Source organism: Caretta caretta, chromosome 27 (genome assembly GCF_965140235.1).
Source record: "Caretta caretta isolate rCarCar2 chromosome 27, rCarCar1.hap1, whole genome shotgun sequence".
NCBI lineage: Eukaryota > Metazoa > Chordata > Testudines > Cheloniidae > Caretta > Caretta caretta.
The window spans coordinates 12,581,194-12,608,451 of record NC_134232.1 but is presented as its reverse complement, the minus strand read 5'-3'; the positions used below and the strand labels follow the sequence as shown (position 1 = coordinate 12,608,451).

Genomic DNA, 27,258 nt, shown 5'->3' with positions numbered 1-27,258 from the left:
ATTTGAATCCTCTGCAATCCCAAACATATTCACAGCTATGGTGAGGCCACTGAGGGCCTATACAAACATATGCGTGGTTTAAAATTCTGTAACCTTCCTTTTCTAAGGGTATGTCTACACTACCCACCGGATCGGCGGGCAGCAATCGATCCAGCAGAGGTCGATTTATTGCGTCTAGCCTAGACGCAATAAATTGACCCCCAAGCGCTCTCCCGTCGACTCCTGTACTCCACCGCTGCGAGAGGCGCAGGCGGAGTTGACGGGGGAGCAGCAGCAGTCCACTCACCGCGTGAAGACACCACTGTAAGTCAATCTAAGTACATCGACTTCAGCTACGTTATTCAAGTGGCTGAAGTTGCATAACTTAGATTCTCTCCCCCTTCCCCCCAATGTAGACCAGGCCTCTAATCAGCATGGGATTTACCTTCCTTTATCCCTTTCAGCCATTGCAACACTTTGGCAGCACATCCTAGCTGCAGTTGGCATTCCAAGAGTAGTGTATTTCAGAGAGTAGGTTTTAAGGAAGGTAAATGAGGGGGTTCAGCAGATTGATAGCCCTTTTAGAGCTTGCTAATACTTTGCAGCTACCCTACTGCGCACATAAATTTTTGGTTTGGGAGGGAGGGATTAAAAATTTCTTAATACAAAATCTTAGTAGTTAACACTTGAACGTGATTGACGTTTCCATTCTCCAATGATCAGAGGAGGAGAATAAAATATTACTGGACACTGAAACTTTTGTGCTGATAGAGTTGTATAGTCTTTCTCTCCTCTCCTCGGTCTCTTTACCATTTCATCATCTAAAGTTGTGGAAAATTCAAATTTGTCCTGGGGTCTCTGGGGAGATATTCTCCTTCTCTCTCTCTCTCGCTCTCATATGTAAAATATGACATTAAACTGCATTTCTCCAGATGTCTTTGAGAGGAAAATTGAAATGCTTCCTCCGTGAGAGAAGAGAACTCCCCTACACTATTCATCTCCACTCTGTCACCCAAAACAAAAATCTTGACATCTTTCATGACCGCACATGCCTATTGGAAATCCTTGTCACGTGTTGTTTCTGTGATTTGTTGTATTTCTTCAGTAATGATACTTCAGCCATCCTTGGGTAACCTCTTGCACGGCCTAGGAGCTCTGACTGTTGAGGATTTTTCTACTGCTTAGCCTCGGCTTTCTTCCTTTGGTTTTGGGTAATTGTTCCTTGTCCATTTTTAGAAGTTGAATCGGTCTCCTTCAGTTTTATATTGGTACCTTGATGGTAATTTGTGTTTGCTCAGGGCCTTTATGCCTGGAATAATATACAGACTGTTTTTAATCTACAAAGTTGTAAATTTAACTTTAAAGAAGAGACTGTGGCAAATAAGAAGTGATATCAGTGGAATTCTTTTCCTGTCTTTTTACAGGGGCGAGTAGTGGAGAATATTTCTAAAAGATGTGGGGGTTTCTTGCGAAAGCTAAGCCTGCGTGGGTGTCTAGGCGTGGGAGACAACGCATTAAGGTAGTGGTATGGCTTCTTCTACTCTTAACTGTGAAGCAAAGAATAGTTCTCCTTCCCCCCCATAGAGGACTGGAATGGTGCATTCACTCCTGAACATGCTAGAGTGAGACCAATAACAATATGCATCCAAAAATAATTGCTTAAGTAAGTGATGAACAATATGCGTATCATTCTTTGTGTGTTTGAAATATGAGCCTTTCTCCCTAGCCCTTCCTAAAAAATAGCAGCATAGAGTCAAATGATGGTATTGCAATATTGGGGGAATTGGCACTAGAAACCTGAACCTCTGTCCCTTGCTCTCGGGCTGAAAGAACTCCAAAGACAAGATATGGGTAACAGCTCATCGTTGCTCTGCGTTGCCCTCTAAGCCCAGCATTCAGTAGCCTGTTTGATTCGATGTCCTTGAGAGATGCTCACCTGTAAAAGGCTGGTGGGGAGGATCAACAGTTAGCCCAAGATAAACAGTACCTGTTTTTTTGTTTAATTATTTCTGTAGTATTAGGGTAAAGCATCTGGAAACACATTGTCTGAAAAGTAGTGCGTTTTTTATCTTTTTTTCTAACGAAGGACATTTGCACAGAATTGCAGAAATATTGAAGTATTGAACCTAAATGGCTGCACCAAGATCACAGATACGTAAGTAACATGTTTATTAGGGGGAATGTTGGAATATTAACCTTTGTAATTATTAACATACACGAATTCTGTCTCAACTGAATGGAAGGCAGTGGTTCCAAATTCTCCTCTGTTGTCCCACCCAATTATCTTAGTACCGTTTGTTTTCTAAATGTGGTATGAGTAAGTGGTCTACTTCCAGATGAATGACTTGTTATGGTCTGATAAAAATTTGAAGACATCAGGAAACCTCTTACATCGAGTGGCTCACTTGTTATTTCAAGGCAGATGATCATATTAGGTTGTTGACATTAAGGGGAAAATATAGCTGAGGAAATAATTCTTTAGGCAGGTATGACTCATGTTTTCAGATGCAGAAAAGGCTGCTAAAGTGTCCACTTCAGAACAGTAAGGCTCACTGTAATGGAACAAAAAAGCCTTGTTCTCCCAGGTCAGAATTTATGGAGACTGCAATTTCTCTGCACATTGAGCAGCTGCAGTTGCTTAGTTTATGGTTCTTGTGCTCATCTGCCACCTCTTGTATACTTCGAGTTCCGATTCTCCTTTGAGTGATTCTGTCTGTTAAATTACAATGTGTACAGTTTTTTTTCCCCCTTTTTCATGCTGATGGTAGGGGGTAGCTTCACTCTGAGGCTTTGGTCTTCTCATTTCTGTGATGAAAGGAGAAGGTCTCAGAGGGAACCTGAGTATGAAGAGGACTGCCTGTCTTGGTGGAAAGGGATCTCTCTCTTTGAAGCTTTTGCTGAGGGGGGGGGGGGGGGGGAAGGAAGTTCCCCACATATCCTTACCTATGCTAGCCCTGACCAGGGAGAAGTTACGGGGGGTGTATGTCTTTGCAAAGGAACCTTCCTAAAAGAGTTGGCAAGAGTTAACCCTCCTGTACTTAAATGCTAACTTTCTTTAATAAATGCTATGAGTATGGATGGACGTAATTTGGTTAATATCCAGGGACCACAGATGTCGTCATCAGTAAAATGTGTCTCAGTTGTGGTGACGCACGTCAAGCCGTGCTTCCACATTGCCGAGCACAGACTGTTAAGAGCTAGGGGAGTTCTTCTGCTTTTCCATCAACTCCACATAGATTTGAGATTTTTCCCATGGACAGCTGGTCATCTATGCTTTAGTTTGCACCGGGATTGCCTTGAAATAGGCATGTATCAAAGTTTTATCTAGTTTCTCTGCCACTTTGCTGTTTTCCTGCTTAAGTGCTTTTTGTAACTCCTTAAAATAACATCACTTACAAAATTGTAAGATTCTTATGTTTCCTACAGTAGCAGTACATGAGGGAATGAGATCAGAAAGAACCATGTTACATGTATGCTCTTTCTGCATTGATTACCTATAGATTCTTCATCTAAAAGTATAGATCAGTCTCAGAATGAAAGTGTGATGGCCTAAAATACTCTTCTTAGACGAATAGTGGTGAAATCCGCTAAATCAGTTTGTGTCCTTGGACAAATAAGATCTGCCAACTGAAGGAACCCTTAAAAAGAAGATTTTTTAGGTATTTTTCTGATACAAGTAGCAACTATTGTTAAGAAATAGCCTCACTTCATGTTGTTGAATTTTTGTTGTCTGTTAACGTCTAAGCATCAGTGTTACAATAGCTTTTAAAAACAATTCATATTTCTGGGGGCAGATAATGCAGCCTAGTCATTGTTCATATCTCATGTGGCCTTCCACTGGAGATAACACATCCTGCAAAAACTAACAATAGCCAGCAAAGATGTGTAGGGATGAGTTATTAATTAGCAGGTGGAAGTACTTCTTTTCGTATTGCTAGTCATTTTATTTTATAACCTTAATATAGTCCTGTGACTCAAAACCATAGTTCATCTTTATTTTCCAGGCCAGAATGCTCCGCGTCTTGCGGGATCAGACTCTCTACCTCTGCACTTCTGCCAGCCCATTGGAGCTAGATAGCTGGGTTGGCGATGGCATCTGGGTTTCTCAGCTGGCCTCCAGACTGGCCTCACTACAACGATTATTTTTTTAAGGGGTATTGCTGGCTGTCACTCGCAGTATATTTCAGGCACTTGTGGGTCTTTCTACACTGTACTAGTTGAATAATCATTTTGAAGGCTTTGATAAAAGAAGCCGCTGGTTTTCCCCAGTACATAGTTGCCTACAGTTGGCACTTGCTGCACAAAATCATAGTTTGTTGCTATTCCCTCAGAAACGAATCCTTAGGCAGGTGAAATCACTGCCGTTGGTGTCGGGGAGTTTGAAGTCCCAGCTAAACAGCAAGCCCCTCAGATGTGCTCCATCTACTCTAGACTGCTACCAGCACTCGGCTCCTGTTGCTAGTGTGTAGTATGTGCCCTTAGTCATGTGATGCTTGGTACTTTTCCTTGCTCATTTTCAGAGGTTTCTCAGTACTATCAAAACAGCCTTGAGCAGCAAGCTGGGAAAATAGGGTAGGGGGTACAGATCTAAGAGTTATTTTGGCCCCTTTGGTAGCAGATGTTAGAAATATCCTATAGAACGGTCTTCAGCATTGGGTTTTGAGCAAATTAATCCCTGAATGAAAGCTGAATGATTCAAAATTTGAAGAAAATCGCTATCCTCTTCACATACGTATAGACTGCTTAGAGCATTTCCTCTATCCTCTCTCCCACCAGTCCACCTCCAATACCTGCTCCATGTAGTATTCTCCATCCTTTTATTTTTTAAGTCGGGGCTTATGTGAATATACTTGTGCACATAGCGTGTGATGGAAAAATATACATTATCATTTCTGTGTACGTCTTTGATGGATAAATGTGTTGTCTGTCTGAAGTATTTTTTTATATATATATATTCTCTTTCAGGACATGTACCAGCCTTAGTAAGTTCTGCTCTAAACTCAGGCATCTTGATTTGGCTTCCTGCACTTCCATAACCAACCTGTCTCTAAAAGCACTGAGGTAGGAACTGACAGCATTGAGATCCTGTGCACCAGTTTAATTCAAAATAGCTTGCTCCACCATGTCCCCTATTCTCTGAACTCCCCTCCTGGAGTTTGAAATGAGTGAATAGGTTACTAGGATTGCAGTCCAAACCTAATACGTGAATGTTGAGCTCTGCTGGGTAATGCCTCCTGGTCTGCAAACAGACAGGAATTAACTAGAAGATGCCTTGTCCTGATAATGATTAGCAGCAGTAGCATAATTGGATTGCACTGAGGTTTCGATGTTTGTTTATTTTTTGAGCAGGGGGCAGAGTGTTTTTAGTTTTTAATTAACATGCCTTGTAAATACCTTTTTGTTAATAGTTGACTTTTGAATTACACAACTCCCATTGCATAGATAGCAAGTGTCCTGTAGTTGCAAAATAAAGACTGGCACATGATTACTTGTCTTAAACTGATTAGGTGACATGGTAACTACTTAACCCTACTAAATGTAATTGCCAAGTAATCTAGAAATGGAAGGGAATGACAGGCAATGGTGACAAGAGATTGGGACACAAAAAAGGAGGCAAAAGAGACCCCTGAAGATGAAGGTTGGGAGTGAAGCCTAAATTATTAAAAAAACAAAACAAAAAAAACTTGAGTAAAGTGGGTTTTAAATAATGACAAATTCATATATCTAAAAAGGATAAAAATATAGAAAGGCTAATCTGAAGGAAAACAAAATAGCGAAGAGGCTGCATTGAGATATCAAAGGAATCAGAGTACAGGAATGGGGAGAGGTTTGGTTTTGTAGCTAGCTTTCAGAAATTGGAGCCTGGTTTTTTAAATTTTTTTTATTTTTAAAAAGGGGCTTCAATCTGGCCTCCAATTTTATAGGGTCAGTTTTGTATCTGCAGTTATTTGCAATCACAGTTGATAGGTAGACAGACATGTAAATGCTGACTGCAAATCGAATGTGTACATTCTGTTTGGGCAAGCAATTATTTTCAAGCACAACTTTGTGTCTGGAAAATCAGAGGCCATGTTTCAGAAATGAAGCCCTTTTGATTCTGATTTAATGTTGGTTTGGCTGTATCTAGGCCTCTCAACCAATAACACTGTGAATAAGCCCAGTCTCTGAACAAGGGAGTGGGACGCAGCCCTATGGCCGACTCTGGATGCAGTAGATCAACCCTCTTTTTTCAGAGTGCCACAATTATTGAATTACTGGTTTCTGAGCCTACCACTGGAGAGCGGCTCTCCTCTGGGGATCTTTGTTTAATAAATGAATGTTCCATGTGGGTGTGGGGTGTGCATGTTGCTTCCTGTGCTCAGTTGAAATCCAGAAATTGGAATTTCCTGTAATCTGGCTTGAAGCTTGATTTCTTATGTTTCCACCCACTTTTCCTTTTACCTCCCAAGTGAGGGATGCCCACTGCTGGAACAGCTGAATATCTCCTGGTGCGACCAAGTGACTAAGGACGGCATCCAGGCTCTGGTGAGAGGCTGTGGAGGACTCAAAGCCCTGTTTCTGAAGGGCTGCACCCAGGTATGACTATGGAGACCATTCGCATTACACTAACTACAACGAGTGCCTTTATGCATTCAACGCCAGTTACAGCAATGAGTGTGAAGTATTGTAGGGCTTGTATTTCCAAACGTTACCTTATTGAAATAACTATTCAAGATCTACCAACTAGACATTAAGTGCTTTATTGAAACTCTCTTTACTAGCTTTGAGCCCAGCATGAGGAGCTGAACACTGAATAATGAAAACTATCTAGTAGTGGAATCTCCTTTCAGAGGATGTAGTAAGCAAAATGACACTCACATTAACCTTTTTTTTAATAATATATAAAATATCCTGGCTATGTCCTTAGACTTATTTTAATCCTTTTTAAAAGGGTCAGACAGTAGTAGAAAGCCTGGCTATAGTCGCATCTGGAATCACATGATAAAAGTTCCTGACTGAGTGGAATCTTCCAGCTGGCTGATGTAGAATTGGACTGTAATTGTTTTGTTTCAAAGGTTTTCCTACAGCAAATTAAACACTTAGTACCATCCTTTCAGAGATGTGCCATGTTCAGCAGTGGTACGGTCCAGTACGCTGTACCAGCAAGGTATTTATAGCCGGTACAGCGTACCGGAAAGAGGAGCAGCAGAGCGGGGGGGCCGCTCGGCCGCTCCCACACATGCAGCCATACCGCCCCCAGCCCTTGAACGAAGGACCTGCCAGCATTCTGCTCCTTTCGCCACTGCGGTTCCCGGGAGAGCCCTGGAGTTCAGGGCTCTCCCAGGAACTGCAGAGGGGAAAGAAGCAGAATGTGGGGCAACCGGGTGGCTGTGGTACTGCCCCCAAACACTCCCGCCCCCCCCCCCCAGCCCTGTCATCCGGCGGAGCTGGCTGCTGTACAGATGGAGGAGACCCTGCGTGGGAAGGCTGGGGTGGTACAGGTCCTGGGTGCTTGTTTCTGAAGGCGCAGCGGGAGGAGGACAGAGTTCATGGGGAGGGGACAGGGAGAGCGTGGGGGCCCCAGGTTGGGGGTGAGGCGAAGTCACATGGAAGGTCATGTGCCCCCTCCTTCCCACCCCCCACCCCCCCGTACTAGGAAGAAATGGATTCCACTTGTACTACTGGCCTTGTTGCTCTTTGGACTGTGTCTAGGCCAAGATGTAATAGGTTCTGAAGATACTACATGGATGGATCTTCAACCCTGACACTTTAGAATAAAAATTGTGCATTAGCTTTTAAGGCTGAAATTTCCATTACCTTTTGTTGTTTGGAGTTCATTTTCTTTAACCTTCCTGTTTTACATGCTGGGCCATGAAAGTACCCACGCTTCAAACTAGAATGAAATTTGCGTAACTCTTTTCATATTCTAGGTATTTAAGAACTTAATATGTTAAATATGGATAGTACTGTGACTTTATTTAGGCAGATGTTACAGTTGGAATAGCTGATATCTACCTTGAGTATTAGAATCTCTTTTAGTGAGAGAGGGGTTCGTACCCAGGTTACAGGTCCTAATGCTTGCTAGCCAGAAACAAGCCAAGGGACCCCATTTTAGTGTCCTCCAAAAGATGACTATGCTTCAGACAGTGTAGTACCTTCTCTAGTACTCTTGGTTGTAGCGTTGGATAGGAACCAAGTTCCGACGTAGGACTGGAAAGTATGATTCGTTGTGCAGACAGACGTGCTCCTGGCTAAGTCAGAATGACACTGTAGAACCTGATACAATATTTCATCCCAAGAACATAAGAATCCCAAAGTGTTCGTAAGTATAGGAATTACTTCAGCTACCAATTCTGGGCTGAGAGAATTGTAGTTTGGCAGAAAACTGGCACCCCGCTTGCTGAAGAACAGTGAAGGCAAGAGAAATTTTGCCCAAGAACATGAGAACAAATCCCCTTACTCCTTATTTTTTTAAAAAAAAATAAGAAGTAGCCATGGGATCTTCAATGCACATGCAGATCAGGCAGGAAAGACTGAAAGAGCAACATGCAGTAAACTACATAGAACTCAGCGTTTCTGTCTTGGGAATGTGAAGTGCTGAGTTGTCCCTGCTGTATTTCCAACCTGTGGTTCCAGGAAATCTACATAATTAAAACCTAAGGATTAAATTTGTAAGCCATCTTCTTGGATGTACTTGGTTTGCTTTTGCCCAAATCTTGAAATTGTGATGTGGGAGGTTTGGGGTGTTGGTTTTAGTTCTTTGTTTCTCTGAAACGGAATTAGTATTTTACCTACTGTTGACATGTAAACTTCAATAACATTTACTTTCCAAAAGATTAGTCCCACTGTACATGGGTGTAGAAAGCGATAAATTTTTCGTATGTTAAGCAAAGCAATAGTACATATATCACTCTGCAAAACAAGCCCAAATATTAGGACCATTGCCAGTAGTTTCCTAAGCTTATGTTACTGTTGTTTTTAATATCCTAGGAGACATATACATGACTGGTAAGAGGTTTAACAATCTAAGCCTATTTTCAGAATTCAGATCACTGAAAAACAGCTCGAACTTCTGGTTATTTATGGACTTTAGTGAAATATTGATGGGAATACATCCTTGTTATCAATTATTTGCCATCTGTTCTCAGGGATGTAAGGCTGGCAATGGCTTTCTGTTAGCAGCTAAAGTGGTATAGAGGAAGGAAAATGGTGATATAGAGGAGGCCTATGAAGCATTAATTTATTAGAAACAAAATTTATCAAAATTAAAAGATAGTAATTTCAGTTCCTATTCTGTTTGTTAATCATGTATTTTTGACCTGAGCATAATTTATTGAAATCAGTAAATTAGGGCTTTTGATTAATCGCAGTATTAATCGCACTGCCAAACAATAGAATACCAATTGAAATTTATTAAGTATTTTTGAATGTTTTTCAAAACATTTCAATTACAATACAGAATGCAAAGTGTACAGTGCTCATTTGATATTTATTTTTGATTACAAATAGTTGCACTGTAAAAATGATAAAAGAAATAGTATTCACCTAAGTACTGTAGTGCAATCTCTTTATCATGAAAGTGCAACTTACAAATGTAGATTTTTTGTTGTTACATAACTGCACTCAAAAACAGAACAGTGTAAAACTTCAGCTCCTACAAGTCCACTCAGTCCTCCTTCTTTTTCAGCCAATTTCTCAGACAAGTTTGTTTACATTTACAGGAGATAATGCTGCCCACTTCTTGTTTACAGTGTCACCTGAAAGTGAGAACAAGCCTTCACATGGCACTTTTGTAGCTGGCATTGGAAGGTATTTACATGCCAGATATGCTAAACATTTGTATGCCCCTTTATGCTTTGCCCACTGTTCCAGAGGACATGCTTCCATGCTGATGATGCTCGTTAAAAAAATGTGTTGATTAAATTTGTGATTGAGCTCCATGGGGGAGAACTGTATGTCTCCTGTTCTGTTTTACTGGTATTCTGCCGTATATTTCATGTTATAGCCGTCTCGGATGATGACCCAGAACACTTTGCTCATTTTAACAACCCTTTCACTGCAGATTTTTTTATTTTTTTGAGAAAATGCAAAGAAGATACCAATGTGAGATTTCTAAAGATAGCTACAGCACTCAACCCAAAATTTAAGAATCTGAAGTGTCTTCTAAAATCTGAGAGGGATGAGGTGTGGAGCATGCTTTCAGAGCAACACTCCCATGCAGAAACTACAAAACCCAAACCACCAAAAAGGAAAATCAACCTTCTGCTCATGGCATCTCTCTCAGATGATGAAAATGAACATATGTCCGTCCGCACTGTTTTGGATTGTTATCGAGCAGAACCCGTCATCAGCTTGGATGCATGTTCTCTGGAATGATGGTTGAAGCATGAAGGGACATATGACTCTTTAGCGCATCTGGCACGTAAATATCTTGCATAGCCGGCTATAACAGTGCCATGCAAACGCCTGTTCTCACTTTCAGGTGACATTGTAAACAAGAAGCCAGCAGCATTATCTCCTGCATTTGTAAACAGCCTTGTTTGTCTGAGCTATTGGCTTAACAAGACGTAGGACTGAGTGGACTTGCAGGCTCTAAAGTTTTACATTGTTCTGTTTTTGAGTGCAGTTATGTAACAACAACAAAAATCTACATTTGTAAGTTGCACTTTCATGATAAAGAGAATTGAAATACTATTTCTTTTGTTTTTTACAGTGCAACTATTTGTAATCAAAAATAAATATCAAATGAGCCCTGTACACTTTGTATTCTGTGTTGTAACTGAAATCAATATATTTGAAAATGTAGAAAACATCCAAAAATATTTAAATGGTATTCTATTATTGTTGAACAGCGTGATTAATCACGCAATTAATCACAATTTTTGTTATCGTTTGACAGCCCTACAATAAACTAACCTTGCAAATCTGTAGACTCTCAATCTCAGAGACAGCGGAAGATAGACTGTATAATGCCTGCTTATTGCCATTATACACATTTTGAGAACTGAGTGGCTTTTCCCCCCCTGCAGTGACAATTCAGAGAGTGATAACTCATATTTTCATGTAGAGACCACTTTGAATGTAACACATTGTTTCAGTCTGTACATTTTTCTTTCTAGCTTGAGGATGAAGCTCTCAAATACATTGGCGCACACTGTCCTGAACTAGTGACTTTAAACCTGCAAACCTGCTTAGTAAGTAATCTTTCCTGTGATTCCTATATTACATGCAATGTAGCTATAAAGGGCATCACTAAACAGGATTGAATAAGACTTACTCCACCCTTGAACATCGTCATTTTCCCAGACTGGAAAATTGTACTTTGGCAAGTTCTAAAAATAAATGTATAAAAATATTTTTTTGGCTTTTTTTCTTGTGGTAGCATTTGGTAGAGTCATACACGCCTCCAAAATAGCCTTGTTAGCTTCCGTTTGTGTCTCTTTGCCCTTCCCATGGGGCTTCTAAGCACGTTTGCAGGGATAGCTGGAAAAATGCTTTCCTTTGGGCTGGAATGTAAGTTTGTTTGCATCCAAACTTTTACAGTAGACTTTAAAACTGAATCAAGCAGCATATTTGCCCTCTAAAAAAAGACACTGAACCAACCATTAACAGTGCCAAAAATGTACTTTTAAGCCAAAAAAGGAACTGGGAGGGGTTCTTTGTGTATATCATCCAGCTCTTCTGACATGGCAGCATTAAGACTGTCCCCAAAGTTGGAAGGGGCTTGGAGATTTGTAGATCTGTGCCTCACTCAATAGTGTGTTTTAAGGAGGAGTGGTTACACTCTGAAGGGAGATGTATACATGATTGGCATGGGGATGGTGTCAACAATAACTTTTCACTGTTGACATTGGGTACCTGGGATCTGGAAGATGCAACTTTTAGAAGGAGGTGAAAGGAAAACTAAGTAAGGTTCTCACTCACCTTTAATTTAACCCTTTATAGAGGGGTTCTCCCTCCCCCCCCCACAAGCTTTTTTTCTCACTTCAGCAGTTGGTCCAAAAGAGCTACTGCCAGTTGCCAAGCTGGTGCTTTCCACAAGGGAAATCGACTCTAGCCAGGTCACAAAATCCAGTGAGGCCCAGGTTGTTCCTGTGTCTTTATACTGACTCATCTCATCTCCTTTCTTTATCTACTCCCACTGTATACCTTGGTCTTGCCATCATACTCTGTCCTCTAGCTGGCAGGGCTAAACTGAGCTCCAGAACTTTGTTAATGTTGCTACTGTCAACCAGCATGTCGCTCTCCTGACAGATTCTGCCTCAAATGTTGCCATCCCAAACTGGTTCCTGGATTTAGACCGAGGTCCAAATGTATCCCTGGCCAAAGGGGATGCAGCTCCATTGAACTCAGTGAAGTTACACAGGTGCTGAATTTGACAAGGATTCAGACCTGTTTCTTGGCATTTATCTCTTGGGCACCAAGGCAGTAGATTGAGTTTTAAAAAGTTGTTTGTAAAACTAAATTGTGGGGATGTTGTGACCTCTAACAGACTTTCCTAATTAATCTTTCAGCCAGAATTACTTTGTCGGCATTGCTGAGGAAGTTGAGAGTGCTGTGGTGTTAGGCAGCAGATTCTGTAGTGCCATCCCCTAAAATATTTGCATGCCTGTGGAATCAGCTGCAGACTATTTATAAGCCATATCAGAGTGCCTTGTGCTGTTTCAGCTATCACGTAAAAATATTTGAACACATTTCTTGGCTGATAAGCATAACTTTTCCTTCATCACTCTAAGCTGAATACCTCCTTGCTTGTCTCAAAACGTAGAATTGGGCAATGCATTGGATCTCAGTCATCGCTACTAATGGTTCTGATGTTTTGTTTTTTCTTGTAGCAAATCACAGATGATGGTCTCATAACAATATGCAGAGGATGCCATAAATTACAATCCTTGTGTGCCTCAGGCTGCTCTAACATTACAGATGCCATCTTGAATGCCCTGGGACAAAACTGCCCACGGCTTAGGTGAGTTTTCAGTCTGGACTCACACAGTGCAGATTGAGTAAAGATGCGGGTGACCTGGTAATGGAACTCCTTGAATTTTTTATTCTAAAGATCAGGACTTCTAGTCCAATCTGGAAGTCCACTTGTTTACCGTGAAGTTATTTCCAGCTGTCCAGCGAGAAGATGACAATGAGTTAGTTACGTCCTAACTTCTGATTCCACAGAATATAATTCTACAAGATATCTTGGTGCAGCAGTGTTCTGTGCCACTCTGATGAGCTTATATAGAATTAGTGACCATTTCCTTTTTCAGTCAGTGTATTACCTTATTTTTGATTAAAACAACTGAAATTAGTCCACAGCTTTTTTGTGTTAAGAACTGGAAACGAGGTTTAAACTGCGTTATTCCCTGCCTCAATACCTAGTTATTAATGCGTGTTGAGGATAGTTTTGGAGCAGGTGAAGCAAAAGATAGTGGCGTTTTTTGTTAATTTTCACTATTTCAGACAGAGAATGGGCTTAAGGTGCCATCTCTTTAAAGATTTTACAGCATAATTAGGAAAATGACATGGTAGAGAAAAGAAAAGAATAGTATTATCTGGCATCTGTTACAGCTGTGTGCCCTGCTAAAATAAGTGGCATCCAGAATAGAAATGGAATTTCTACAATAAACTCAAAAATAAAGTAAAAGATTATGGCTACATGTTTCAGTTTTCATAGATATGCGGTTCTAACTTTGAAAGAGGAAGATAAAGATGCTGTGATTCCAATTGGATCCCATATTTATGTTCAACTCTGCCTGCAGATCAACTGCATAAAATGCCATGCTACTCTGAAATAAACCAAAGTGTCTCTCCCATTTAAGGGAGGTCCTGATCTTAAATTTTTAGAAATGGAAATAATGCTCTCCCCTGCAGCATTATAGCATTGAGGAGTAAAACTTGAGGGAAAAGGGGGAGGCACCATGAAACTGCAGTAGCTGAAGCAAAGAATTTTCGGCAGTCATCTGAACTGGGAATGAGCAATTTGCTATCTAGAAAACTTTAAATCAGTATGTTATGGCATTAAGTACTTATTCTTACATGACCTGAGCATCATCATGAAATACTATGCCATGTAATACATTAAATCGTGGTGAGATTATCAAATGGAGTGGAGGGGGACCTCCATTCAAATGTGCTCGAGTATAATACTCCATGGAAATAATCCTCTCAGAGTACTGCCTTGACTTAGTCTCGCCCTGCCCTGCTCCCAATAAAACAGGGCGCTAAAGCAAAATGATTACCGCATGGTTAGTATGTTCTTAATTCTTTCTGTACAGAATATTAGAAGTTGCAAGGTGTTCACAGCTAACGGATGTGGGCTTTACCACTCTGGCTAAGGTAAGTGCTGCATTCCACTTTGTACATGGTGCATCTCTGTTTCCTGAGAGCTCAGCGTAACTTTAGTCGTTTCCCATGAAATTATATTTTCTAAAACATCTCTTTTTGGTTTAAAAGTTGCGTGGAAATGAGAGGGCTAAGTAGATCTCTACATTGTTCGTTGTTCCTTAAATTTTCAACATTGTATTTAGCCACCCAATTTCCAATTGAATGTAATATGCATCTAAAGTCAATGAAATTAACAACAGTTAGCGGGATACAAATCCCTGTACAATTTCATGCATCAGACAGCTCAACCTGTACTCCTTATGAGTAACACTGAGTTAACCCCCTTTTCCTTTCTGTACATTTAAAAAAAAGATAAACAAATTAGTAGATATTTTATAAATGTCTTTAAATGGGCAGGCTTGATAGATATTCAGTATTATGCTTGTTTTTAGTAGCATTGTCCTCCAGGGAGCAACAAACTATCTGTAGTCATGACCAGCTTCGGAAAGAAGACTTTCTTTTCAAACACACTTCATTTGTGTTGAGAAAGGAGGGATCCAATAATTTTACAAGTACTGACTGGGTGTGTCTAATTTGCTTGTGTGCTTTTATTTCCTGCCTGTACTATGTAGAACTGTCATGAGCTTGAAAAAATGGACCTGGAAGAGTGTGTTCAGGTAAGAGCCCAGCTTTCTGACTATGGTGGTTTCATGTAGGAAGTCACAGCAGTGTGGAAACATGGTCTGTGACAAATGTGTCTAGGTTTTAACAACACCTAAATGATCAGAGCACAGAATCCCAAATTCATTTTTTAAAATGAAAACAACTTGTTCCAGAATCCTGATCAAGAAAAGGAGATAAGTTTGGACAAGATGAATTACTTGTATATGTTTGATCACCTCTATTCCAGTTTTCAACAGAGAATTGTATTGAAAGAATATTGAAAATCTTAAAATCTAAAGATCCTGTCAAATCTAGACTGTGTGCTTGTCTACTAAAGACCATGTATAGTTCTGCAAATCTAGGCACCTTTGAAAAACCTGGCAACTGCAAGAACTACAAGCCCCAGGGTGAGATCTTTGCTGCCATTAAATTGAAAGCTCTCTGGTCCATAAACTGATAGAGATCAGTAAAGGTAATCTCCAAATATTAAATGTTACTGCAGCTGAAGTGTTTAACAACTGTGACCTTGTATATGAAGGTGGAGGGAAATAACTAGAAATAAAGATGAGGTGCCCTCCAACCAAAAATCTCCCAAGAAATCAGTGGGCTATAATTCTTCACCAGCCTTTGAGTCTGTTATCTGACTTCCTTAATAACTCGGTGCCACAGACTCATTCAATGGGGTTTTTTTTAGAATGCCCTTCATATGTGACTGAACACTGTCCTTTAGCAAATATGTCATAAGAGTGAAAAGATTAATGTAAGATTTAAAGGTAAAGTGAAATATTGTGTTAAGTGGGTATGAAATAAGGAAGCCCTTGAAGAGCCTGAATACCATAAGGGCAGAGCAGTTTTCCATTAGAAATGGATAGGAAGACCATGAAGTTAATAGGGTTTCACCTCCTGCAGTGAGAAAACAGACTGGCCCCAACATTCTGCACTAGGGATTTAGGAAGGCCACAGAAAAGGAAATTAAAGTAGTCCAGACAGGAAGTGATTTAAAGCTGTGTCCAGTCTAGCTGCTTTGTACAAAGACAACCTGAAAAGTTGTATTGTGTTTTTTTTTTTTTAAGGGCAAGGGGAGTCGGGGTTGCATGTTTCTTAGATTAGAACTTCATGTCTTGTTTAGCCTAGAAGGATACGTCTACATTGCAGTAAAAAACCTGGGGCACTGAGACTCGGGTCAATTGACTCAGGCTTACGGGGCTAAAAATTGCAATGTAGACGCTCAGGCTTGGGCTGGCCCCCAAGCTCTGAGACCTCCTGAGGGGGAAACGTTCAGAGTCCAGCCCAAGCCCAAACATCCACACTATAATTTTTAGCCCTGCAAGACCCAGTCGGTTGACCCAGGCCAGCTGAGGCTGTGCTTACAGGTCTTTTATTGCAGTGTAGACATACTCTGAGGACTGAAAAAGAGTGAAGTGAGGACACTTCAGGAGCCGGAGACTGAAATCTGAGCAGTTTAGAGCAGAAGGGGTTTTTTAGCAGGCTGTTAATGCCTGTTTAACTTCAGTGATAAATGAACATTTTGGACAACTGTATCTGTAAGTGTTCTGCTCACTCCAGCAAAACCTGGGAAGACCAGACATTCCTTATGTTTCAAATGGGAAGAACAAGAAAACAAGAAAAACTTTAAAAAACCCTTTTAAACTACGCATCGTAAGGAAACAAAAAACGCAGACCCAACTTCTTAAAAATCCTTTCCGATCACCTTCTAAAGAATGAATAGGAACCTTTGGCTGAAATGTGGTCCAGATACAGACCAGTTCTGGAAATGTTCGAGATAGTGATTGCTGTTTCCAATGGGGGAGAAAAATGGTGAATATTTAAGATTCTAACTTGGGGTCAAGTTTTGGTTGGGAAGAAATTGCTGTACAAAGATTTCAGTCTTAAAGGGCTTTGTGTCTCTTCCAGATAACAGACAGTACATTAATCCAGCTTTCCATACACTGTCCGCGGCTTCAGGTGTTGGTAAGTGTTTGGGCAAAAGTTTTTTGTGTTCTCACTTCATAAAATGGGAGCCTCCAGATTTTTCCCAATTGAGGATTGCCTCTGCAATCTGCCAGGCAGGTGATGGTTGTATCTAGTTTAATAACATGCAGTAGTCTGCAGCCCCTTTTTGTCTTGAATATGGAACTGTGACCTGTGAGACTAGAATGCACTCCCAGCTAAGTCAGTCCTATGGATATCAAAGTGCACTGTTGTAATTAGCTTTCATGTTCTGTTTCCCTGCCAAAACCCTTCAGATACCTTTCCTTTTCCAGTGGCATTTTATCCTCTCTTCCATTCTGTGAGTTTACAGCTCCATTCTGGTTCCACAGCTCTGATCACACATCGTATGATCCAAAAAGAAATTCTCCCCCATCTCATTACTGCATTGCAGTTGTCTGCTATTTTGAAGGCTGTTTCAGTGATTTCACACGTTGTGGCCTGAAAGCAATAGGGCGTGGTCCGAAAGCAATAGGGCGTGATCCGGGATTAAGTTGAGAGGTTTTACCAACTTCCCCACAGAAATATTATTAATAATAATAATATATATGCATTTGGATTTTTATTTGTTTTTAAAGCAATACTTTTGATCTATGAGTGCGTTAATCTGTTCAGATTTTATATAATTTGGAAAGTAATTATCTTGGCACATGGTTTAATTGCTTTAGTTACAGCCCTAGATCGTAGAAGTCTATATAATTCATTCAGTGGCTGGGCTATCAGTCTGTCCTGGGAGGGAGAACAGAGATGAGCCCGAGGTTTGGAAGAGCTCAGTTAAAGTCCCTGCTCCACCACAGACTTGTTGTGTGACCTTGAGCAAGTCACTTATCCTCTCTGTGCCTCCATTCTCCATCTGTACAATGCCTCATGCAGGTGCTGTGAAGAGCAATGTATTAAGATTTTGAGGCAGTTCAAATACTGCAGTGATGGGGGCCAGATAAGTACTTGAGATGGAAAGCTGCAACCACCCTCGTTTCCTTTCTTCACACTATGCTTCAGAAGCCGTTGTTGTTGAAAGACAGTTTAATAGCAGTCATCACCTCTGAATCTGAATCTTACTCCATGTGTGAAATGTGCATTATTGCTCTCATACAGGAAGTTTTGACTTGTGGGTTAGCATTTAACAGCCTTGGCTACAGTCCTACAAGGATGTATTCATAGAATAAAGGGCATAAGTGATGGCCCTAAATAAAAAGAACTGGGGTAGGGATGGAGGAGTTCAAATGAGTTCTCTTCACTCATTTGGAGCATGAATGCTTCTGGCCTGTAACCTATTGAATCCAGCTTTGACAAGCCTCCATGTCCTGGAGTAGTCCTTGCAAGTTAGACTTCATATTCAGTGGGAGTGTCTGCTTCAACCTGAGGTGAGGGGACTACAAAGCAAATTTTCTCACTTCTAAACAGCATGTTCCTTCTGTGTGAGGGGAGGGACAGCAGAGGCCACTAGGGAAGGGAGCTCTCACTAAAACAGCTTCCACTCCACCTGCCCTGTGCCTTAAAATGGCAGTTCTATCACTGACGGCATTTTAGATCTGAAGTGTTCAGGCATGCCTGCTGTGCTTCCTTGCACCCTTTGGGCAGGAAATTCCTGTAACTTCGGGTTTTTCTCTGTCTCCACAGTGCTTCGTTGTTTTAGCTGCACAGTTTCTGTCTCTGGAGCACTCACCCAGTGCATTCTCCTCCACAGCGATCTGTGCACCAGCTCTTGTTCCTGGTTCCTCTGCAAACTAAATGATGCATGAACTATGCAGATGCTCAGGGGATGGACTGACATCACTCACAATGGTGGAATGGTGAAGTCTCCCAGCTCCCTGCACAGTTTAGTTTCACATACTAGAATATTTAAAAATAGGGGCAGCCCACAAATGATGGGAAAGTCTGTCCTCCTTATAGTTCCAGTACCTACAGCTCAAAAGAGTATTACCGTTGTGTCTGGGGTACTGTATAATACTGTAGTATTGAAGAGCAGGTAAACTTTATAGTTGTCTTGTCTTTTTTTGACATTACATGGAAGAGCAGCCATCTGTTGGAGGCTCTTCATCTCCCATGATTTCATTCTGGAATGTATTAACAGGCGTGTCGTATGTAAGACAAGGGAGGTAATTTTTTCCACCCTGCTCTGCCCTGGTGAGGGCTCAGCTGTGTGTCCAGTTTTGGGCACCAAACTTTGAGAAAGACATGGACAAATTGGAGAGTCCAGAGGAGGACAACAAAATGATCCGAAGTTTAGAAAAGCTGACCTATGAAGAAAGGCTTAAAAAAAACAACCCCTTGGCATCTTTAGAGATGGGGGACGGGGGGAAGAGGGGAGACACACCTGATAACAGTTTTCAAATACGTTAAGGGCTGTTGTAAAGAGGACAGGAATCAGTTGTTCTCCATGTCTGCTGAAGGAAGAACAAAAAGCAATGGGCTTAACCTGCAGCAAAGGAGATTTAGGTTAGATACTAGGAATAACTTTCTAACTCCAAGGACAGTTAAACACTGGAATAAGTTACCAAAGGAAGTTGTGTAATCTCAATCATGAGAAGCTTTTAAGAATAGGCTGGAAAAACGCATGTCAGGGATGGTCTAGGTATTCTTGGTCCTACCTCAGTGCAGGGAGCTGAGGTCCCTTCCATCCCAGCATTTCTATGATTCTATAACTTGACTGGCTCCCTTCTACATTATATGAACTTCCCCTGTGGTCTACAGATGTCTTGGCTAGTTAGAGAGAGGCACAGGGACTCTGATAACCAGAGTTCACAGCTCACAACCCCCTCCAGTGTCAAGGGACAACTGCAGACTTGCCCAGAACTTTGACATGGCAGATTTGCTGGGGTGTGTTTTGTTCTTCTAGGACTTTATCTCCGTTCATCCTGTCATCTCTCCCGAAAGCGTCCTAGCCTGGTATTCTTGATGGTTGTACAGTAGTGTTTCCAGAGACCACTAACCATCTCTGTTTGGCTGCAGAGTTTGTCACACTGCGAGTTGATCACAGATGATGGGATTCGTCACTTGGGGAATGGCGCCTGTGCACATGACCGACTGGAAGTGATCGAGCTGGACAACTGCCCTTTGATCACAGATGCCTCCTTGGAACACCTGAAGAGTTGCCATAGCCTGGAGAGGATAGAACTTTATGACTGTCAACAGATCACACGGGCAGGAATCAAGAGACTCAGGGTAAAAAAACCAAAAACCTAAGACTTTTACGTACACGTTATTAAATGGCTGGATGGGGAGAGGGTGATTGTGAGGATCCAGACTCACTATAATCTATACCAGGTCCTTAAGATGCCTGAGAGTGCTACAAGGGTAATGCCATCATCTGTGAAAATGATAGCTGTTTCATTCAAGAGAAGGCTGATGACCGTAAGCACTAGCTGGTGGGGAAGGAATGCTCCCTTCCTTCTGTGTAGGATCCGGTTCCAGTTCCAGATGAATAGAACTAAAAAGGAGTACAGGAGAAGCCAGCTTGCTAATGCTTACTTTGCAGATTCACAAACCTGATGTTGCTCCCTCAAAACCTGAGAGTCTCGCCTCACTTCTCAGCAAAGAAATAACTTGAGCCGGTGTTAGATCAACAGCTCATATTAAGTAATCTGATGAAGTATATGACAGAGCACTTCGTATTGATTCTTCCCCATGTGCTAGTAAATAACTCAATCTAATCTCTTGCAATTGGGGAATACACGAAAATAACAACATCTCTTGATGCCTTACCCTTTACAACTTGTTTTTTAACCTACTGGCTAATTCAGATAATTCGGTAATCTACAATGTGTCCCCAAGTCACTATGCAACTTTGCAAAGTTTGACTGTTTATTTCATGATATAATTTAACGTTAATAGCTTGGCATAAGTAAAGAATAGCATCTTAGACCAAAGAAGGGCCAAAAACTATTATTTAAGGCCATCACTGCCTCGCCATAGCTCATCCAATAAGGATTTTTTTGGGTGAGGACATGTGGTTTTGGTGAACTCTGCTGGAGTAGGAGAGGTTTCCAGGCCACCCTCACTAGGCAGGAAAGGGAAATTGTAGATGAGAAAAAGAACTTGGTAACGGTCCAGGAAGATAAAATTCCAGCCCTCCGCTCAGATCTGTAAAAGGCTTGACATTTTTGTGAAAGAGGAAAGATGCTTTTATTTAGGTGGCCAAGCTCAGAAAAATACCAGGCCCCTCAATGTCTCACGCTCTTTTCAGTTGCTCGCCTGTGCATGACTGCGTATTGCACTACCATAGCTGTTCTTTCTTTAAATACTGTGTTTATCTTTTCAGACCCATTTACCCAATATTAAAGTCCATGCCTACTTCGCTCCTGTGACTCCACCTCCATCAGTAGGGGGCAGCAGACAGCGCTTCTGCAGATGTTGCATCATCCTATGACATTGGAATTGGTCATCCTTGCAAACTGAGTATTTAATTACACTTCTAGAATTACAGTGGACACCTGTATCTTCAGCGAAAGTGATCCCAGTGTCATTTGCAAGGGCCAGTGAAAAGGGCTGTGGCACCGGGCCCCTGTAGCCACCCATACACACGCGTGTACACACGCACCACCTGTTCCAGCAACTGATGAACTCTGTGACATGGGAGCTGGATCTGTGTTGTCTTTTGCTGTAGGTGGATTGATATAATTCTGAACCATTCCTACTGGGCATGCTCAGAAGAAACTATTGGGGAAGGGGTTGTGCAAACCCAAAACGGCTGCTGCTGGTTTTTGTCTTTTTTTTTTTTAAGTGTTGGAATGGCACCAAAATCCTTCAAAGCTGGGGGAGGGAGAGAAATGAACATGCTTTATTCTTGCACCCACTGTCCAAAACAAAAAAGAGGTTTTGTTTTCCGTTCTTCAGTAAGGGAATGAAAACAGCAGCCATTGTGAGACATGATTTACTGTGCTTCGGTACTTCCTTGTTTCCATGCTAACACACTGAGCATGCTCACATTGAAGGTTCATCAGTTTCTTCTGTGTTTCATAGCATTCAGCTCAGAGGCTTCCTAGATTGTTGTGATGATATAGCTTGAAATCTGTAATGTCGGGCTCAGGTTTTTACCCCACCCAACTGCTCATTTTTTTACAGATTTCTAATTTAGTAATTTTTGAGATTATTGAACATAAGTTATTTATCAATAAAAATAAGACACTTTTTACCATTAGAAGGCTGCGTCTGAAACTGCCTGTCTGATGGAAAGATCTTAAATAAAAGAGAGAGTGGAGCTCAGGCTAGGATCTCCTGGGCTTATTTGCCCATTTTTACCAATATTTGGGTCTCAACTCTTTTGCATTTCAAGTTTTACCCCAGCAAAGAGAATATAGCTCACAATATAGGGGACACAGCTACATTCTACAGTCCCACCTCCCCCACCCCCAAAAAATCAGAATTGAATCGCTGCTTGTTGCCCTCATCAAGGAATGATTCATTGTTTGAAGCAGGAGGGACCGAAGACCTGAAAATCTATCACTGATTATGGACACATTGTCGTGTATTGAGTTTGTGAACTCTCAGCAACTTTGTTGACGTTTGCATTTTCCACAGGTAAGTGTCTTGTCCTGGAGAAGCATCCATTTGAGTGAAATGGGAGCTTCTTCTATGCCATAAGGGTATACCATGCTTCCAGTTCCTCCCAACTTTCAAAAAGGGTATGTTCTAGCACACTGACATGGTTAATCTGTGTAGCAGCTGTGTTTTGAGTGATTCAGGCAAGCTTAACCCTGCTGCTTCAAGGGAATGTAGAGAACCTGAGCTAGCCTACATGTAATCATTTGATTCCTTGATATCAGGAGTCCAGATTGGCCAGCACAAAAGATGCTAACAGACGCGCTGGCATTGCGGGCTTAATAGGGCTGAACTTGGTCAGACTATAGCAGGTTCCTGGAAGGAGCGATCATGTGTAAGGAATTGCTCTTTTCCTGCTGTCAGCACTCTGGGATAGAAGAGAGAGCACATGTTATGTGAATTGTTCCCGACTGACTGAGACACAGAGGAATGAGCATGCTTAATCATCATAATTGTCCAAGACTGAGGAAACGGCACTCCACCTTTATGGAGAAGAATTACAGGAGACAGGGAAGAAGAGATGGTTTTCTAAAGTACTAGTAATAGATTTCAGAGCTCTGAGGGTTTGTTTTTTTCCCTGCACATTTGTGTGGAGGGCAGTGTGTTACCTACCCAGGGATCTCATCACCACCTGAGTAATTCAGGCAATTAAAATGATCCAGGCATTTTTTAGCACTGTATAAGCTATATTCCTTCATCTACAATTCATTTCACCAATCCATCAGTATGTTTTTGTGAATCTGCAAGATGTTGTGAATCTGCTGGAAAGGCATGTAGAAGAAACCCAGTATGCACTGTTTAAAAGGATACTGACAGTTGTTTCCCGCACAGATTTTAATTTTTATATCTGTTGTATTCATTAAACCCTCTTTAGAAGCTGAGATAATCTTTCCCCTCAACAGCAGAGCTCAAATTCCATTTGCCAAACTTGCTACTTTCCCTTGATTTCAGTGTGTTGGAAGGAGTCTGGCTACGGGTTTACAATGTTGCAACTTATTGACCTCCTGAGCAAGTCAGATGTATGTCACTTTGGGCACCAGAAGCAGTCAGTGTTAGCACAGCTCTGGGAGTAATCTTTTAGTTAATTTCTGGTGGGGCAAGAGGAAAAAAAAACAGTGGGTTTGTAAGTCAAACTACAGAGGGGCTGTTTAATTTCTTGGCAATGGATTGTTGGGCTGGGGGCGGAATTTAAGAATTTAGAATCCAAAGTGTTTTCTTAAACAGGGTAACAGTTTGTGTGGCATCCCAAACTACTTGACAGAGTCCATTTATGTCAAGAATCTCTTTTAAATGGTCTCTTCCTTATGTTTTGTATTTATAAATACAATAAACAACCACTTTCCAAGTTTTGTCGTATCAGAAGAATGCCTTTGTAGGGCAAGAACTTCAACAGTTTAGTGTTTTGGACAAGCTCTGGCTTTTGGAATTCTAGAATAGGTCCCAGGTGCATTCCTGCTTTGTCTTGGTTAGCCATCAATCAGATATATGGGATTGCTAGGCACCGGCGGCAGGGTTATGTCTCAGCCTAAGTGCTGCTGATGCGGAGGTGGTAATAGACTTGAGCACCATTGTTTGACCTGATGAATACAGGAGGTATCACGTATTGAGATGAAGGGATCATCCTTTAGGGATGTGGAGGTTTTTGAGGGGGAAGTGGTGGGAAGTAGTGGAACTTCTTAGAGGTTCAGCAAGGAACAAACCCGTGCTGAATATCTAATCTGATTTGAAGACTTCTACTTGTGCCAAATATGTGAGCTAAATTGAAGGACACTAGACTTCTTTCACTTAGTGTCATCTCCAGCGACTGTCAGTGCTGGTCTTAAAGATGTATCAGGCCATTGACCGTTGCATTTACTTATTGGCTCCCTCTTTACCCACCCACCAAAAATCCCCACACGCAGCCTAAATTGCTGGGGTGATTCCATGGAAATCCACGTGATCCACAATGATAGTGGTGTAGGTTGAACCATGTATTAATTCCTCTGTGTAACCTGTATCTGTCTTTTCAACATGCAGCAGCCGTGAGTTGTCCATGGGCTGGTGCAGTGGTTGTCAAACTGCCCCAGTCCATGCACTTTTGGGAGGGGAAGTGGGGGCGACCTTCAGAACAGACAAGAAGGTAAAGTAAATGAAGACCGAGAGAACCTCTGGACTAATGGAATTTGAGGTCCTCCAGTAGAGGTGCTGTGAGGAGCTCAAACACAACCAAAAATAAGAGGCTTTTTTTAATTTAAAAAAAAAAAAAAAAAAAGACAGCAGTACTTTCAATCATGATTGTAGAACTGCTCCTGAAAGGGGTGGGAGGGAAAGGCGTAGCATGCTGTCACAATGAATATTTAAAATAAAAAAAAAAACCTAAACAAAATTCCTATTTTCTAAACATCATTGTATTCTTCCTTTTTCCTTTTTTTAATTTTAATCGAATGTGTTGTTCATGGCTGGCCCATGGTGTTGTGTTTTGGGTTTTTTTTGGGGGGGGGGGCGGGGGGGTGCAGGGGAGACCAGTATGACAAGGTTCTTCACTACAGTGTCCTATTAGTGGGGGTGGGCAGAGCTGAGGGTTGAACTGACCTGTGATCCTTTGTCCACACAGTGTGTGGCTTAGTGTTTTGGGTTTTTTTTGAGGGGCATCCACCCAACTTGACCAAACTGCAGATCTTTCTCTTTGTGCTGCTTTACCAACAATACTGCAGAGTTAATCAGAAAACTCATGGGCACCGGGAGTCACAATCCTACTCCTTAGCGCTGGGCTTCTCAACCCCATGCCCTACCCTCTTAAGGGCTTTCCAGACAGGTACCAAAAACATACTTTTATCTTTCAAAGCTTCAGGCCAAAATTTTCAGTCCATGTTCAAAAATCCGGTATCTTGCATTCTTAGCCCTTCGTTTCCATCTTTGAGGATAACCTTTCCCTGGGTTACGTGCCAAAACCCACATAATTGCAGGTAATTGCACAGTTGCTGGCAATTGGAGTAGCCCGGGTATAGAGTGGATTCCTCAGCATAATGCCACATCTCCAGGGAAGTCTGCTGGGTTTTTTAAATGCTTCTCGTCTCGTTTACACTCCCCCTCAGATAAGTTCTGCTCCCTTCTTGTTTACAGCTGCAGGGAACATGGCCTTGTACCTCTGGATTCCACAGTGGAGGGACTGTCATTGCGACAGGGCATTATTCTCCTCTTGCTTCTTCCCCGCCTCCCAGCAGGCAGGGGAGGAAAAGGTTAGCACATGTTGCCATGTCCTTGCGGCCACCGAATGTGTTTCCATACCACATTTACCTTCTGGTTTTGTTTTTACTTGGGCAGTGATTTTTTAAAGAAACAGCCAAGGTACGTGAAATTTCTGGCTTCACCAACCCGCCTCTGCTGCTCCTTCACCCCTCCGTTTACTGCCCCCACTGAGACAATCTCCCTCATGTCCCCTCAGATGTATATTATCCCTCCCCAGCCACATGGAGGCTGTTCCTCTCCTAGAACCCATCTGCACCATTGCCTAGCAAGACTAGTATGTGGCAGCTGTTGATCGGTCTTGGCCCCATCCAGTCTGTCCAGATGTTGTTAGCTTGGCTACCCATGCATTGAGGCATGATGCTTAGATTGGCTGTAAGGCCAGGACAGACGGGGTCTTGGAGACTACTTAGCTTTCACCATGACAATCCCTCTTGCACCATCACCTCCTACAATCCTCCTTTCCCATTGAGGCCGTTCCTGCCACACCAAAACCTTTAACCTTTGTGGATTCCTGCAGCTGACCGGATTCCTGAACTAAGGCCATGTCTACACTACAGAGCCTATAATGGCATAGCCCATTAGTATAATCTAAACGCCACATATGCCAACAGAAGGAGGCGTTCCACCTGCATAGTAACACCACTTCCCCAAACGACATGAGCTATGCTGACGGAAGCATTCTTCTGTCAGCATAGTTGCATTTACGCTAGGGACTTTGCTGGCATAGCTGTGCCAGCTAAGGGGTTTTAATTTTTGCACGCTCCTCCTAACATAGCTACGCTGGCGTAACTTCGTAGTGGAGCCCTGACCTGGCTTTCAATTCTTCAGGAGGGTGGTTCAGTATCTTTTTATTTTTGGCTGTGAGGCTCGTAATTTTAATTGGACTTAAAGAAATAGTTTTAATTGTGTTGAGAAGACATTTTGTTTTATTGTTTGCTTTTTAGCATTCAGGATTGGGCTGATGATCTTGTCTTATAGTTCCTTTCTCTTTCTCCCCCGCAACTGCCTCTTATCTTGATCCAGTCCGAATAGCTGCAGTTTTGGATTGGTTGAGTGTACTATTCTCTTAAAGTTGTATGTGTTGGAGAGGTTTCTTTAAGTATTTTTAAACTTTGTTGGATGCATCATGTCCATTAGACTAACTTATTGGACACACAAGATAGAACCTTGTCATACACTCCCTTAATTATATATATTAGAGAGAGAGCTGTAAAATATTATTTTAATGATATTGTAATCTGTGCTTTCCCTCTCCTGGACACTAAGTGTGGATATAATATTGCCAATTAACTAAAAGTAAAATATATATATATATGTAGCTAAATTGTCCTTTTTTTTCGTCTGTGTGATATGCCGGAGTCCTGACTAACACCGAGGTTGCGTTGTGGTAATGCAAAGGAGTGCCCACAAATACTGCCTTTTGAGGTCACACAGCAAATAGCTACGGATCGTCTGACAAAGGCTCTTTAATCTATTCTGTTTCTTATACACTTAGGCTGGGGTTTTCAACATTGACTTCTACAGGAGCAGAGTTAGGCCACCACTGAGCACTTTTGAAATCCC

General features: G+C 41.7%; 1 protein-coding gene across 6 annotated transcripts in view; it reads left to right on the top strand.

Moving 5' to 3' along the window:
* Window positions 1-27,013, top strand: part of FBXL20 (F-box and leucine rich repeat protein 20) — a 72,884-nt gene extending 45,871 nt beyond the window's left edge. For all 6 annotated transcript variants that reach the window (XM_048830479.2, XM_048830482.2, XM_048830483.2 and 3 more), the window contains 11 exons: window positions 1,404-1,498; window positions 2,066-2,134; window positions 4,945-5,040; window positions 6,429-6,555; window positions 11,079-11,153; window positions 12,795-12,925; window positions 14,226-14,286; window positions 14,907-14,951; window positions 16,852-16,908; window positions 19,879-20,091; window positions 21,188-27,013. In XM_048830479.2, the coding sequence (XP_048686436.1) occupies window positions 1,404-1,498; window positions 2,066-2,134; window positions 4,945-5,040; window positions 6,429-6,555; window positions 11,079-11,153; window positions 12,795-12,925; window positions 14,226-14,286; window positions 14,907-14,951; window positions 16,852-16,908; window positions 19,879-20,091; window positions 21,188-21,295 (1,077 nt within the window). In that variant the 3' untranslated portion in view covers window positions 21,296-27,013. The remainder of the gene's footprint in view (window positions 1-1,403; window positions 1,499-2,065; window positions 2,135-4,944; window positions 5,041-6,428; window positions 6,556-11,078; window positions 11,154-12,794; window positions 12,926-14,225; window positions 14,287-14,906; window positions 14,952-16,851; window positions 16,909-19,878; window positions 20,092-21,187) is intronic.
* The last annotated feature ends 245 nt before the right edge of the window (window positions 27,014-27,258 follow it).